The 13,415-nt window shown below is 37.3% G+C and overlaps 1 protein-coding gene across 1 annotated transcript in view; it reads left to right on the forward strand.

Annotated features, from left to right (window-relative positions):
• FAT2 (FAT atypical cadherin 2) overlaps positions 1-13,415 on the forward strand; it is a 75,885-nt gene that overhangs the window by 31,197 nt on the left and 31,273 nt on the right. The window contains exons 4-7 of the mRNA XM_087709428.1: positions 2,518-2,579; positions 4,028-4,339; positions 5,385-5,595; positions 11,686-11,825. Coding sequence (XP_087565554.1) covers positions 2,518-2,579; positions 4,028-4,339; positions 5,385-5,595; positions 11,686-11,825 — 725 coding nt within the window. The remainder of the gene's footprint in view (positions 1-2,517; positions 2,580-4,027; positions 4,340-5,384; positions 5,596-11,685; positions 11,826-13,415) is intronic.

The following is a 13,415-nucleotide window of genomic DNA, read 5'->3' on the forward strand; positions in this document are numbered from 1 at the left end:
ATACTGCTTCATTATTTTTCTGCTCATTTTTTTTACTCAGAGCCTTTGGATACGAGATGGGTGGCAAATAAATTTTATAAATAAATTTGAAACCCTTTAATCTCCATTCCCATAAATTATGCCAGCAATTCTATATTTTTCAGGGAAATGCCTTTATAAATCAAACATGCAGTAAATTTTCTTTTTCACATTCATGCTTTTCTCCATGATCTGTTGAAGAGCCATTCCATTCCAGAGCAAGTTTGATTCTGCTGTCAGTTTACATATATGCATTGGGAAAAACATACAATATTTGAGAGGGAGGTTTTTGTTTTCACGCTGAAGTCCTACCTGTGTATTTTCACACTATATACTTAGATCATCTGTTGAGTCTTTCCTTCACTGATTCATGGCACACTATTTAGAACCATGTTTAGCAAAGATCTTTAGAACTGTGTTTGTGTGTATGTTTTCGTAGATTTTCACAGGTGTAGGTATGCTGGTCTTGTTGTATTCAGGTATATATATGGGATCTTTTGTTCATGCACAGATGTAGGATGAAAACAACAACAACACACCATATAGAACAAACAAGTCCATTAAATGCAGCTTATCCTAACACATTGCTTTCTTTCATCTTAAAGTAGTTTATAATGGGAGGCAAAACATAATCCCTAACAGGGAGAAGTAATGAACAAGTGATGCCTGCACACTGCAGCCCTAATCCAAACATTTCCAGGACAATCCCTGGAGCAGTATTATATGTGCTTTTCTCCATGCAGTGTTCTGTCAATAGCAGGTCTACATCCCTGATGTCTTTCACCAAGTCATATGGCCATTTTTACAGCAGTTCAGATTCTTAGCAAGGATCCTGCTTTTGCAGTGCCAAATGCTCGCCAGCAATAGAGTTATGCTAGGCTGTTAGGCTGCCATGCATACAGTGATTTATGTTTTCTTGATACAATATTCTTTGCAAATTCCTCTTTAATTAGCAATTCTTTGATAATTTGCAACAATTTCTATTGCACTTGTTAAGCTTATTAACAAGATAATTTGCAATTTTTTTTAAGACTGTTTTCCCCATATACGGTAATGAAAACGGAGAAATTGTTTATAAAAAGGGATCAATGTTGCAATAGCAGGAGGGATTCTTTGGATCCTCTTTTGCTTGTTCTTTTCTGATTTGGGTTTCTCCCCCCCCCCCACACACACACATATGGACTATAAGCAGATGTTTTCCTTCATTTGCATCTCATAGTACTGAATATCATAGGGGGAAAGAGGTAAATGATCAGTAGGCTTCTATCTTGTTGATCAGTAACTGATAAGATTACTTTACCTCAAATATCCTTGAATCTTGCTAATATTTACTACTTTATCCCATGTCAAAGTGATTCAAAGCATTCCATCTACTGTAATTTCAGTTGCAAAAGCTGAACAACCGTTATGACATTTTCCAGACCTGTCTTTTGCCTGAGAAAATAAGATAAACTGCAAACTATACATATGAGGAGAAAAAATTAAATCTATGTTTTGGTCTTCAAAATGCAGCATAAACAAACTTATTTTTCCAATAAAAAGTGTTTGGAATTATCTTTGAATGCATGTTACTGTGGGCATTTATTGTACCAATGTTGGCATTCTTTTTATATATTCTTATTATAAAAGTGGGTGATGTGGGTAATAGTGTCATCTTTTAGGGAAACATTGTTCATTGTTGCATGTTGCAAATGAAAAATAATGGGACAATTAAATAAACAAGTGATGTAGTTAATATATATAGAGAGATCTATTGCCGAGCATGTTTCCCGTTTATTTAACAAGTATGTGACTGTTTGCATTTAGCTGACTGCTATAATCCCTGTGAAATATAAGAATAAGACATAACAAGTATTCCAAATTCTCAGCTTTGGAGACATAGATTGTGTTCAAAAACAGAGCTTTCAACTTTCAGATACATTTTCAGTTTAAAAAAAGAAGTTTCAGTAGACCTTTGCATGGACCATATCCTCAATCCAATTCCTGATTGATTGAACTTTTTTAAAAAGTTGAAAATTTCAGGGAGCTACAGCAAATTAATATGAGTCATGTGACAGTGTGTGTTAGTGAGATGGGCAGCATATAAATTTGAGAGAGAGAGAAAGAGAGAGAGAGAGAGAAAGAGAACATCACGGAGGAATCAATATTTATTGGTTTCAATGTACAATCCTAAAGTATCTTCCCCCTACACAACCCAATCTATTTACTTTGATATCTAAATGATCTGTCTGATGATGGAGGCTTAACAATCTGGACATTATAATACAATGAGATTGCTGTGGAATATTTGGGAAGGGGATGAATTAAATCACTTTAATTAATTAGGACATGCGGAAAGCTTCCATGCTTAGGCGGCAGGAAGTACTATAAAGTTCTTTTGCTTATAGCGTTGACTTGCTGCAGGGTAACCTCATTTTGAGAATTGGCTGACATAAGTACCACAGGTGAGGATCACGTGGACGTGCCTGGATCTCACAATGCTCTTTTCTCTCCTAATAGGTTTGATTTACACAACTTCTCAGCAGCTAGATCGTGAACACAAGGCTGAACATATCTTAGAAGTGAGTAATGATGAAGTTGCAATTAGTTTTATTTACTTGTAAGTAGCTTTTTAAAAAAAAAAATCCTCAAAGACATTTCCTTACAAGTCAGAGCATAGATAGAGGAGAAGGAGGAAGAGTCATTCCATCATTTCCAAATTGCTTAGAAGATAATTGCTTGCTCTGCATTTTTGTGTTTCTGCACCCAGTGCCAGCTTAAGAAATATCTCATGACTTGACTTCCTAACTGAAGACTAAAGCAGGAATCTTGTACCAAAGCCAAGCTGATGCATCCAGATGTTCTGGATGTCTGTTCCCACATGTTGCTTTTATCTAGAACATTAATGCTGGGAAATATCATATTTAAAATCAACCCATCTGGAGGGCACCATTTTAAGGATGTCTTCCTTAAGCGATGACGAATAGAACATGGTCATTAATTTCCCGCCACTTGAGAAAACATGGTATAAAAAAATATTGACGTATTTAATTTAATGATCACATGGTTATTAAATGAAACCTATACAGTGAGTAACAATACATTTTAGATTAAGATAGTTGTTCATGTCATGTCCTAACTAAGAAAGGATTGGAATAGGCAAACTTTTACTTCAGTTTACAAATGCAGACTCCAGTAGGTTTACTTTTGTGGATTTTTACTAAATTTCTTCCCAGGTTCTGCTACATACACCAAACTTATTCATGTGAATTCCTATTTTCTTCTCCTTTGTTTAAACAATCCAACAGATACAGCTTAATAACGAAGCCTACAATCTTTTGAGCTAATGGGCATAGTTGGATCTTTGATAACATACAGTATTATGGACACCCTCACAAAATAGCTTGTGTGATGCTTACAACCATTTGGTGTTTTTTTTAAAGCCATTTATTATGGAATTAAGATGAATGGCTTTTTTAAACAAAAGAGAGCTTCAATCTTCTATCATTTCTATTTTGTGAGAGTGTTTTATATATGTCCAGAATGCAGAAGCATTCTTGGAAATAAAAATTAAGTGGGCCATCAAGCAAGTTTTCTTTGAGTATCTTGGTGCTTGTGGGTTCCATGATACAGGCCAATGATTTAGCAATCTTTTCCAGTTTTGGGTTGCAAATGTGTGCTGTATCTTTTTATTAAATACACAAACAAGTAATTGTATTTTTTTTCTTTTTCTATTGGCGGTCTTCTTTGCAACAATAACACTTGCTTTTTCCAACAACTTTGTTTTAGATTTTTAAGGCACTTGTTCTTGACTAATTCCTTTCCATGTCTGAGTCTCTGACTCATCTATCATTCCAGTCAGTGCAATCCAGCATGCAACAAACTGTTGAAGACTGACTTCAGTCATCTTTAAATGAATCATATTTGAAAGCGAGTTTCTTGCCTGGAAAGGACTGTGTGCCTATCTTATAAACAGGTTCATATTTTGCGTTGTGTTCTGATGGGATTCCCTACTGGCTTTTTCTTGCAGGTTTCAGTTTCAGACAATGGGGATCCAGTTTTGCAGTCTAGCAGTAGAGTGGTAATCCAAGTCCTTGATGTGAATGACAATCCACCCAGCTTCTCGCAAAAGTTGTTTATGGTTCAGCTGCCAGAAAAAGCAGCCTCTGAAACTCCTTTGCCGGTCTACAGGGTGATCGCTGCAGATCGCGATGAGGGGCTGAATTGCCAAATCACTTACAGCCTAGAAGAAAACAGCGAGGGACTGTTCAGCATCCATCCAGTGACAGGCATAGTGTTCTCCCAAAAGGCTTTTTCTGCCCAAGAATACAACATACTTACAGTGAGTATCATTAGAAGCACAAGAGACTAAAGCAGGGGTGGGCTGCTGGGGTTTTGCAAGGGTTCGGGGGGGACCTCAAGCTAAGATTCTGTGCAGTTCAGAGGACCCCCAAATCCCACTCTTGGTTGGCCCCACCCACCCCACCCCTCCCAGGAGTCCCCAGTCCCCAGACAAAAGTTGGGTCAGCAACTTTTAGTGATCATTAAGTGAGACATCATGTGATCATGATGGGCTTACAACCTGACTCCCACCATGGTTGCTAAGACATTGTGTGATTATGGCCTCAGATTTTAGAACCATCTTCTCCATTGACTGCTTGAATGCATAAACACCCACCAGTTGCAAAATGCCCAAATCTCAGTCATGTGACCATGGGGATGTTGCGATTGCCAATAAAGTTGCTTTTTTTAACACTTAAAAGTTACTTTTTTATAACTACAAACACTTGCTAAATAGGGCAGTTGTTAAGCTGGGATTAACTGTAGTAATACAAGCAAGACTTGAAGGATCACAATAATAAAAAGAGAGGCCAATGAAATGTAAGATGTATTTATAAAAATCATCGTGGAGATACCTCAGTATAGGAACATTTTATCAAGGATAGGAGGGCTCTTATGTTTCTTTGTGTTGAGCAGTAAATTGGTTTAAACTGAGCATTCAGATCGTGGTTCAATTTTTTGCAAAATTTAGAATCATCTTTTTGATCTAATTAGATGTATTCATCCTAGTGAAAACCATCATCATTAAATCCTTGATATGGTGGTGGATGCAAATAAATCTCTGTGTCTTGATTAATTAGTTAAAAGAATGTAAAAATACAGTTCATCCTGCATGTATGGGGTTGTATAAGCAGTAGACATCAATAAATATATTAATCCCTAGGTATTATGTTTGTTTAACTTGGCTTGGTATGTTTCTATCCTAAAAGTATAGAAGTTTAATTTAGGTAGGAATATGTCACAAGCATGGCAGAAGCTCATCAATATGAACATATTATATTTTGGATCCCTAGATCTATATGAGCTAGTATTTTCTCTTTTGGCAGGTCAAGGCAACTGATGGTGGCACCCCACAGCTTTCCTCCAGTGTGAGGCTTCACATTGACTGGATCCCAAAGCCCTTCCCCTCCTCAGAGCCATTAGCTTTTGATGAACCTCATTTCAACTTTGCAGTCATGGAAACAGATCCTGTGAACGACATGGTGGGAGTGATCAGTGTTGATGCTGGGCTCAGCCAGATCTGGTTTAATATCACAGGTGAGAACATGTGCAGTTGAGAAAGGAGCTTCACAATGATTTTGAACTGAAAATAAATGTTGCTCATATGCTCCTGCTATTTCATATCCATATTCCATATTTCATAGGGGCCCGAGCTAAAAAAAGGGTGTTTATATTGTAGGTGGCAGGAGTATTATAAAAAAAGCTTCAGCACTGATATGAAGCAGCATTCAAGCTGATAAGAGTTCCATGAACAGTGTGGTGTAACCTTTTGTATTACAGTACCCATCACAGCTTGCAACATGACATTGCTTGGCAATGTTTCAATCTTAATGAAAATTCTACTGTTTTCAAACAGGTCAAAACACATATTGTGGCTCTCGTGGAATATGTAATAACCATGCTTATTTCCCATAACAATAAAAATAAATTACCCAAGGGGGCAGGGGAGGAGGAGGGAAAAACATTTTTGGAAGACTGTATTGAGTTAATCTGCTGCATTTGACTGTTCCCATGTTTCTTGTTCCCCTTCTCCATTGTTTTGGCCAACTAGTCTTTACTTTTTCTGTAAACAGACAGAAACAAACATCTTACAGCAAATTGATTTCTTATACAAATGTATTTATCAGTGGGAATTGTTTGCTTTACATATTTGGTGCATAATTTTGTTATCAACAGTGATCTCTTTGTCACTAGGTAGTGATTAATTATTTTAAAAAAAATTAAGAACTCAATACTCTAAAAATGACCTGAATTTTTCCCAAAATCTATGTGATAGCCATCTATGATTATTAGTCCAGCATGTTGAGGCAGCAGCCACCCAAAATCCTTAGGCAGTAGGCAGTCCAAACACAATTAGAAGGAGCCAGGTTGGAAAAGGCTGTAATTGACCAACAATGTTCCCATTGTGGAAGGATTATTTTGTTATTGTGGATGAAAATTAGAAGCTGGGCTGTATCTAATTTCAGTAAATGCCATGTAGTAATGCAGGAAATACAGAAACAAAGTGGTAAATTCATTTGTATAGTATAGGGATGGGTAATATTTTGGTAGCCATGGGCCACACTTAAGGGGAATATGGTGTTTTCTTGGCCTTTAATTGTGAAGTGGATTCTTAAGGACTTATCCTATCATTTTCCTTCACCAGAATATCTATTTTCAGCAAGTACAATCATTGGATCTTCCAGAGACATACAATAGCATATAACATATGCAGTAGAATGGAAAAAACTGGGGTTCATATTTTTATCTCAGAAGCTACACTAACTGGATGGTTTTATCACTAATTGCCCAACTTGAGCCATGGAGTTGATAACAATAGTAAAGTGAATTACTTAACTTCATTTACTAAAAATGGGGTAACTTCACTTTTGAGTTAAGGAAAAATAAGTAGTAAGATTTCTAGATTGACGCTGAACTTTTAAAAATACACAGTTCTAAGTAGTTCCACACTAAATAAATTAGATTGGTTTGTATTTTGTTTTTATTTTAGAATCTGGAAATAAAATACAAATTGTAGAATTAAATACAGTCAAGGAGATAATTCTATGCATCTGGTAAAAACTAAGTCAACATTCATGGGATGACCCCTTCTCCCAACATAAAATGAATATAAGAAACTTTTTAATCAAATTATTTCACGGAGTATAAATAGGATTTTTAAAGTATGTGTATACTTAGTATATAGTATAAAGCATTCTCTATGGGAGGGGTCCCCAACTCCCAGCCCACAGATTGGCATCAGTTCACGGTTTATCAAGAACTGGTCCACACAAGTGTGTGAAGCCACCTCTGCGCATACATGCAATCCAGGGAGTGTGTGAAACTATCACCACTCTGGTCCATGGAAAAACTTTCCTCCATGGAACTCAATAGGTTGGAGGCTGCTGCTCAATAGCATATAGAAAGTCCTATCATTGGTCTTCCACAAACCCCAGCTTTACATAACAATATTAATGTAATGTAATATTAATTCAGTTTACAGTATGTTCTTGCATTAAGCTGCTTACTTTTACTAAAGGATTTGTCTGAAAGATACATTTTTAGCAGAGTGAATTTGCTCTTATTCCCAGAATGGGACTAGATCAGTTTTCTTCAGTTACGGCCTTCCAGGAAGGTTGAAACTCCAACTCCTAGGCGCCTAAGCCAGCATGACTTGGAATTTGTGGAAGGTGTATTTCCCATACATCTGGAGAACGAAAGGATAACGAAGGCTAGGCTATATTTTCTTTGAAAATTGGAATTTGGAACCAGAATTTCCAATTTCCATTGCTGAGAGAAGGCTGTTGTTAAGTCAGTTGTACCTGATATTACAATCTTTAAGTAAATCGCTGCACTTCTTAAGTAAATCATGCAGTTGTTAAGCCAATCCAGTTTCCCCCATTGACTTTGCTTGTCAAAGTCGAAAGCCAGCTGGAAAAGTTGAAAATGACCCCAGGACACTGCAATCATCATAAATACATGCCGGCTGCCAACCGCCCAAATTTTGACCTTATGGGACTGTGAGGATGCTGCAATGGTCATAAGTCACTTCTTTCAGTAATGTTGTGATTTCAGATGATCGCTAAATGAATGGTTGTATATTGAGGACTTCCTGTATTTAATTATTGTGCCATCAGTATCATCCTCAATGAGGTGAACAGTACTTACCCATCCACATGTGCCTTTTTTATTCATCCAATTTAATCTGTGTGGCTACAGAGGGGTATGAAAATCAACATCTCTAAAGGAATCATTTTTGTAAACTTTCTCTGAGCTTTTGCCTTCATCACAGAGGTCAGAAGGAGCAGTGAACCTTTACATAAGTAAATTGTATGGCAGAAAGGAAATTAGTTGATTGGGGGGAATTGGTTTGTTTGGAGCAGAATCTAATAGTTAACTGATGTAAAAGCAATAACACTTAGACTTACATACCACTTCACAGCTTTACAGCATTCTCTAAGCAGTTTACAGAGTCAGCATATTGTCCCCAACAATCTGGTTCCTCGTTTTACTGACCTCAGAAGGATGGAAGGCTGAGTCAACCTTGAGCCTGGTGAGACTCGAACTGCTGGTAGCAGGCAGTCAGCAGAAGTAACCTGCAGTACGACTCAACATTGTAGTTTGCATTATAGGTAGCCCTCGACTTACAACAGTTCAATTAGTGATCATTCAAAGTTTCAACAACAAATTATGGACATTTTATGCCGAGGTGGCGCAATAGTTAGAGTGCAGCACTCTAGGCTACTTCAGCTGACTGCTAGCAGCAGTTCGAGTCGCACCAGGCTCAAAGTTGACTCAGCCTTCCATCCTTCCGAGGTGGGTAAAATGAGGACCGAGATTGTTAGGGGGAATATGCTGACTCAGTAAACCAATTAGAGAGGGCTGTAAAAGCACATGAAGTAGTATATAAGTTTAAGTGCTAAGTGCTATTGCTATTTTTCACAGTTACAACCTTGGCAGGATCCCCATGTGATCAAAATTAAAGGGAAAAGGGAAAGAGAGCATGCCTGTTACAAATTAATTTTACCTTTGTGGCAGTTTCGCAAAGCCTGAAATTGGGAATACAGAAGGAAATGTAACCATTACTTGCATGCTGTGTATGAACTGAGGAATCAATATTCTTTTACAGTATAAAATGAACTTAATGGTCCTATGAGAGACTTATTTCTTAGATTAAGCACATTTTATTGTGGAAATATTATATAGTGTATCAGTATAGTACATTTTGTAGTACATTAGTATAGTAATATTTTTTTTAAAATTAGACTGTATCATAGTAGCATCTGGATGCATGCGTCCCATTCACTCTCTAATGTAAGGATGCTAGGTTGATTTCCAACTATCCTGCTACCTTTGGACTAATTATTTGCCCCTCCTCTTGACCTTTGGACCCTAAGACAAGCCTTTCATTGCATGAGCATTTCTGTATAAAAATGTGATATGTGAAGTACTGTATTTTTCAGAGTATAAGATACACCTTTTTCCCCCCAAAAAGAGGGTGAAAATCTGGATGCGTCTTATACACTGAATACAGCATTTTTGGCCTACCAAAACCCTGCCCCCTTTTCAAAAATGGATGTACAGAGGCTTTGGGAAACTTGCAAAGTGCTCCAGGGGGCTGGGGAGGGCAAAAACGAGCAAAAAATGAGCCGTTTTTGCCTCTTCTGGCCCCAGGAGCACTCTACAAGCCTCCCAAAGCTCTGCATTTATTTATTTATTTTGCAAAAAAATGAGGCATGCAGAGGGTTTGGGGGGGCCTGCAGAGTGCAAAAACTTTCTTTTTAATTTACCTTTTCAAAATCATGGTGCATCTTATACTCCAGTGTGCCTTATAGTCCAAAAAAGTTCTGTAGTTCTGTAAAACAGAGACTAAAATAATTAAACAGGCTTATGTATCTAAGCAAAGTTTTCTTTCTAAGTGTGCCTTTGTGTCTCTGAAAGAGTGTGTTGCATGCCATGTAGTGTGCATTATAAAATTCAAATATAAATACAAGGCAGGGAAATAAATAATCTTTATTTCAGAAATTGGCAGAGCAACCCTCTGATTTTTCTTCTCCATTCTGTCAGGATCATGTGGGAGGGAACAAAAAGTTTTGGAATATAGTCTGTTCAACATTGTATTGGTTTTTCCAAGAAATATGGAACTTTCCTATTATTGCTGTATGGGAGACCGCAAAGCTTTATTCATCATATTGACCGTAATTTCCAAATTTTGTGCCTCCCTTTACCCTTTCATCCCTTTCACTTGCCTCCTTAAACATTTGTACAAGTTAATGTTCTTACCTGTCTGCTCAGATAAGTCAGCTGCACGTGTTCATTCTCACAAACATCACAATGCAATATCCTTTAGCCTTTTTTGTTTGTTTGTTTATTTTTCCTATTATTTCTTCCTATAATGAACATTTGCTTGATGTTCGCTTTCTTGAGTTTTTCCCCTTTTACACCTTAAATCATTACTGAAAAAGCAAAAACATTTTGTACAGGGGACATATTTTTTTCCCAGCATTCAAAACAATTACTTCCCTTCCCTATGCGTTATGCTTCCATGGTTGTTTGAATTATATGAGACATTCATTTGTGAGTCAAATAGACAATCATTGATTACGACTGTTTTCTCTCCCCACACCCACTGTTATTTTCTATACGGCACTTAGCACACTGAAGTATATTTTTTAAAATTTAGAGGCTATGTACTTCCCCCCTCCTTTTTTTAAAAAAAAAAGTAAGGCCATTTTCATGGTCAAGAAAGACTGCTTATACTGTCCTATTTCTGTTGTGGGGATTGTTTAGCAGGAGTGTGTTCTTTCCTCCCCCCCCCCCTCTCTTAAGGAATCTCTCAATAGGGCAGCTGATAGTAATTCCTCAGGTTGTCCTTCAGCTTTATTTTACTGCTGCAACTATGCTCTTGGATGCATAGAATTTGGGTTCTTGACTCCGTTTGATTAAGAATGGGGAAATCAAATGCTGCCTAATGCCTGGGGTATTCAGAAATAAATCAGTCAGATGTTGCCTAGTTGGAGTAATGAAACATCTGCAAGAAAGCAACCAAGCTCAGAGAGCACCATCAGACAGATTCTCTGCACACACACACACACCTAAATGTTCGCTCGCACATACACACACAGAGCGCCCAGTTTCTTCCATTAAAGAATTACAAAAAAGGAAATCAGCAGGAGGCTGGACTGAAACAGGAAACAGGGCAAGCCTCAACAGGGCATAAGCAAGAGAACGGAACTGGCTTAAGCATTGCACCTTGAAGTGGAGCCAGAATATATGCTCTCTCTGCCAGTTTTCCCCAATATTCCCTGCTCTCCTGTCTTTCATTTGTTGATATCAATCTCCTCCCTTTACCTTAAGTGACACTGCATTACAAGTAGACATTACCTTCTTAAGTCAATACTGGATATAAAGTAAATAAAGATCAGTGGTGACAATAGAAACCTTTCACAGAGATTTCCCCACCCAACTTTTATGCCATTCTGCTTCCTCCCTCTAAATGTTTCTAATCAAACTCCATGAGTGAGCTTGTTACAAATGCTGCCAACAGCAAGGATTACTTTCCTCTGGTCCTCCCCAGGAGAGGATGATGCTCAGACATCTAGCCTCCATCATAATTCTTTATTTCTAAAGTCCTCCCTCTCTTCTAAGGTGGTGATGATGCTATGAATTTTGACATTGAGAAGAGCACTGGCAGCATTGTTATTGCTAGAACTCTAGATGCAAAGGAAAGATCAAACTACAATCTCACCATTGAGGTCACAGATGGATCAAGCATCATTAAGACACAGGTCAGTGCCACAAAGTCTAATTCAAAGTCCAGTTCGGTAATATGAACAACATTTTCATAATTGTCTGTATATAGTGCTCACTGTAACATTTTTCTTTAAAAAGTGGTAGATATTCAAATGCCAATTGAATTATTGCCTCAAATTTAGGGTTAAACGTTCTCTAAAACAATCAATTTACCCAGTTTTCATGATCTGGTGGATTTGAACCAGTCAACAAAATATTGTCTATAATATAATCTCATTTGAGGAAGAAGGGTCCAAACTACTATTGGTCATTCACAAATAAACAACAGAGAGATATCCTTACTCAGAGATTCTTTCCTAAATTTCTACTTCAATAATTGATGATTGGAAATCCAAAAGGATTGCAAATCTACTACAAATCCACTTCTAATTTCAGACTCTGCCAAGATCCATTGACTGTGAGGAAGGTGAAGTATACATCTGGTTTCCTTGTTTTACTTCTTTCCTCATATATGACCAATGCATGTTTCAATAAGCCGCTTCAATAGAGCCTTATCTAACTGGAATTATAGACATGGGTTCCATCTCTGACTATTGTCTTCTTTCATGGTAGCTGAGGACTGAAGTATATAAAAGTTTGCTTGTATAGAGATCTTTTAAGAAAATATCTAATCTGATTATTTGCTCCTTTAACCAATAATCTAGTTTGATCATTAATTTATTAAGGGCTATGAACATAATATATAATGTAGAAAAATGTTATATATTAGGGTAATCAATACTGAGAGTGCCTTAGGTCACTGTCATTTTGAATGTCTTAAAACAGAGGTCTTCAAACTTGACAACTTTAAGACTTGTGGACTTCAGCTCCCAGAATACTGGGAGTTGAAGTCCACAAGTCTTAAAATTGCCAACTTTAGGGACCCCTGTCTTAGAACTTTAGAACTTAGAACTGCTACCAAGATTCATCTTTGGATATCTTGGCTAACATAACAATTCCAGTCCCAGGAACTTCTTTCTCTGCTTACTTTAACATTTATTATTGGATAGGTAGTGAACCTGCTATTGCAAAATCATGGGGTTGGGTTTTATTGAAGAAAAGAAGTCCTTTTCCAAGATGGGTCCCAGGAAATGTGCTTTCTTTGAAATGTTGCCTCTAATAATATCCTTTAAATTCACACTGCCCCAAGCTTGTTGTCTTTCAAGCAAATCTTGAAGACCTGGCTCTTCCCTCCCACCCTGGGATGAAATTCTATTTCCATTGGTTGTTTCTTATATAATTAGGCCTTATCCTTTTTAGTTTTCAATATTTTTACTCAAGTGTAGTCATCTTATGATGCATGGTGGGGAGGGGAGGGCATTACCAGTTGTTTTTATAATAAATGCCTAATGCTAGTTGAGTTGTGCAACTCCATACATTTCATAAAACAAATAAGTGTTCTTTAATTTGATACTTGCTTCAGGGTAAGTATATTGAGGCAGCCAAACCAGTCACTGCTCTATATTCATTTTGTTTCTTCACCAGCTGCTGCTTTCTGGCATCATTTCATTCTTCCTCTTTCTCCTTTACTATTACCATCTCAGTGTAGTTTGGCTAAGTTTCCATTTCATTTATCTACTGTAATA

This window comes from Thamnophis sirtalis, unplaced genomic scaffold (genome assembly GCF_051295495.1).
Source record: "Thamnophis sirtalis isolate CommonGarterSnake01/CBP01778 unplaced genomic scaffold, rThaSir2_p1.2 scaffold_3, whole genome shotgun sequence".
NCBI lineage: Eukaryota > Metazoa > Chordata > Lepidosauria > Squamata > Natricidae > Thamnophis > Thamnophis sirtalis.